General features: G+C 41.0%; 1 protein-coding gene across 1 annotated transcript in view; it reads right to left on the bottom strand.

Annotated features, from left to right (window-relative positions):
- KIDINS220 (kinase D-interacting substrate, 220kDa) overlaps positions 1 to 2,727 on the bottom strand; it is a 129,154-nt gene that overhangs the window by 102,774 nt on the left and 23,653 nt on the right. Inside the window, exon 4 of the mRNA XM_012639944.1 lies at positions 2,402 to 2,503. Within this exon, the coding sequence (XP_012495398.1) occupies positions 2,402 to 2,503 (102 nt within the window). The remainder of the gene's footprint in view (positions 1 to 2,401; positions 2,504 to 2,727) is intronic.

Here is a 2,727-nt window from a genome sequence, read left to right as displayed (position 1 = left end):
GCGGGACATCTAACCACAGGTGCCCCACCACTTCAAAGTCAACACATCCGAACGAACTTCATTTCCCTTCTCTAAAAATTAGTTCGCACAGAAATCTCCCTATCTCTGTCAACAATAAAAATATTCTCCTAGTCTTCAATCCATCCCATAGTGTGCTACCAAACATTAATTTTTCTAAAACACCACTTTGTGCAAATCTACTGCTTAGATCCCCCAGTGCTTTTCTGTGTCTACAGGGCAGAGGACCAACCTCTTCACTGGGGTGCCCAAGGCCCACCTGCAGGTGGCTTCACCTGTGCCCCGGCTTCCTCCTCTCAGCTCCCTCCTCACCACTCGGCCCAGCTCCACCCACCAATCCACTCAAGGCCAGCTCAACACACCACACAAAGGACACCCCGGTGCTTCTGCTCTCATTTCCCCTGTGCCCAGTTCATCTCCCCTCCTCCTCTTCACTAACATAAGCTCTACCCTTTCTTCAAGGTCTAGATTAAGTCTCGGTTCTATCCAATCTTTACTGACTGCTCAGCAATCGGTGAATTCTCCCATCCTCAAATTCCGAAGTCACTTGACCGCATTTTATATGTCCCACTTACGTCCCTGCTTCTCTGAACAGAGATCACTTCTTTGTTTTTGTATCTCCTGTGCTAAGTAAAGGTATAGGGCACTGCACACAGTAGGTGCTAAACATGTTCTCAAAACACTAAAGAATGACAGGTTATGTAGCATAATACCTGATTCTGGAGAGCCTTGAATGCCAAGCTACATATAAATATTTTCTATAGTAGGACAAAATAAAGGTTCCTCCATGATATTAAATTGTCAAATCAGAAACATCGACAGAACTTGTAGCCATTCTGGACACACCTCAAACCTCAGTCAACTTGAAGTAGCAAACAGTACAAAATGCAACATTCCTAAATGCCGCATTATAAATATTTGCAACGGCTCCCTTATACTCCTCATTAAGCTGTTATTTTACGCAGTATTTTAAAATAAGGCATAAAATGCATAAAGTACAAAAAATACACTACTTTTCAGTGTACTACTTTGAAGATTTTTTACTTTCATATACACCTGTATAACTACCATCCGGATCAAGACAAGGATGATTTCCAACACCCCCATAAGGTTGAGCGATACTGTTTCACTTAAAGAAATTTATGCACAGAATCTATTCCAATCACAAAAATCTTTAAATAATAGCTATTTTTCTGTATTTAGCTACATTGTTATTAATCTGAAATGAATATGATTACCCCAACGATGTGTTAAGTTCTAAGACAGCTAATGGAAATAATGGAGGTACAAAAAGAAAAAAAAGGAACATTCCTTATCTTTATGAAACTTACACTCTAGAGGTAAGAAATCTGCAGAAATCAATCATTATGAGGCAACAGGTTACATACACAAATGCAAGTATGCACAGACAGAACTGACAGTACACAGCAAGGGGCACCTAGGTTAAGGAGACTTAATAAGGAAGACAACACCTCAAATGAGCCTTGAAAAATAAATCAGAGCTCATTAGACAGAGAAGATAACATTTCTAGCAGAGGGAACAGAATAAATAAAGCAACTAAGCTCACCAAAAGTTAGACAAGCTGTTGTATCTAAAAGCACAGCATATATGAAAAGGAATGGCAAGAAGTGAGCCTGGGAAGGTTGGCTGAAGCCAAACTGAGAAGCTTGGGCTTTATCCTGAAACAGTCAAAGCCATCCAAGCTCTCCAAAAACAAGGAACAATAAGATAACTAGGTAGGTACTTATTGAATATTTGAGGAACGTGCTAAAGATTTAAAAAAAAAGAACAGAACAACATTCTAGGGAGCTTTCCAGAGGTGACAGTAAATGCGCTGAGGCTGACAGATGAAAAGCAACTAAGGCAGACGAGGAAGAGAGGCATCGCACGCTGTGGAAGAGCACGCGCACTAGGGTGCTACGAGTCACGTGGTGGGCTGGCGTGCAAGGAGCTGTGGGGTACGGGTAGCAGGGGGAAGAGAGAAGGCAAGGCCTATCTTCATCCACACCAGAGATGTTCTTTAGTGTTCTTTAGGATTTTAAGCACGAGAGAGAAATAACCAAACTTGATTTTAGAAAGACCATTCTCACAACGATACAGAGAAAAGCAGACTGGACTTAAGGTAGGAACAAGAGTTCCAATAGAAAACTTCAAACAGTGAAGACAGGGATTCCATTAGCTCTGTTTGTTTTCTTGAGAATGATGAATGTGACATAAAAAACATCAGAAGGACACTTAGTACATAATACACATAAGGGATCTATCTATCAGATACATATCTACATAAAATATATTAATACACAAAAACATAAAATGCTTATAACTTGACACACTGAGTGGACATAACATGGACTGGAACCTGGGAAGACTGTGCTGACCTACCTTGTCAGAGCAGTTGACTTTAGCGCCATTTTGCAGTAAGAGATGCACTATATCTGCATGGCCTCTCCCTGCTGCCCAAATGATTGGGTAAACACTGTACTGCTAGGATAGATAGGCAGGTAGGCAGGGAGGTAGGCAGATAGGTGAGAAGGAAAGAAGGGAGTGAGAGAGGGAAAGAAACAAAATTTTTCAGGTGGACATTCAAAATACATTTGCTAAGTAAAGTAAATATCAAAGGAAGTAACACAAAGTAATATTTTTTTTAAAAAATCAAGTTACGGCCAGGCGCGGTGGCTCACGCCTGTAATCCTAGCTCTCTGGGAGGC

This window comes from Propithecus coquereli, unplaced genomic scaffold (assembly GCF_000956105.1).
Source record: "Propithecus coquereli isolate 6110/MARCELLA unplaced genomic scaffold, Pcoq_1.0 Scaffold145, whole genome shotgun sequence".
NCBI lineage: Eukaryota > Metazoa > Chordata > Mammalia > Primates > Indriidae > Propithecus > Propithecus coquereli.
This window is presented reverse-complemented; position numbering and strand designations above follow the sequence as displayed.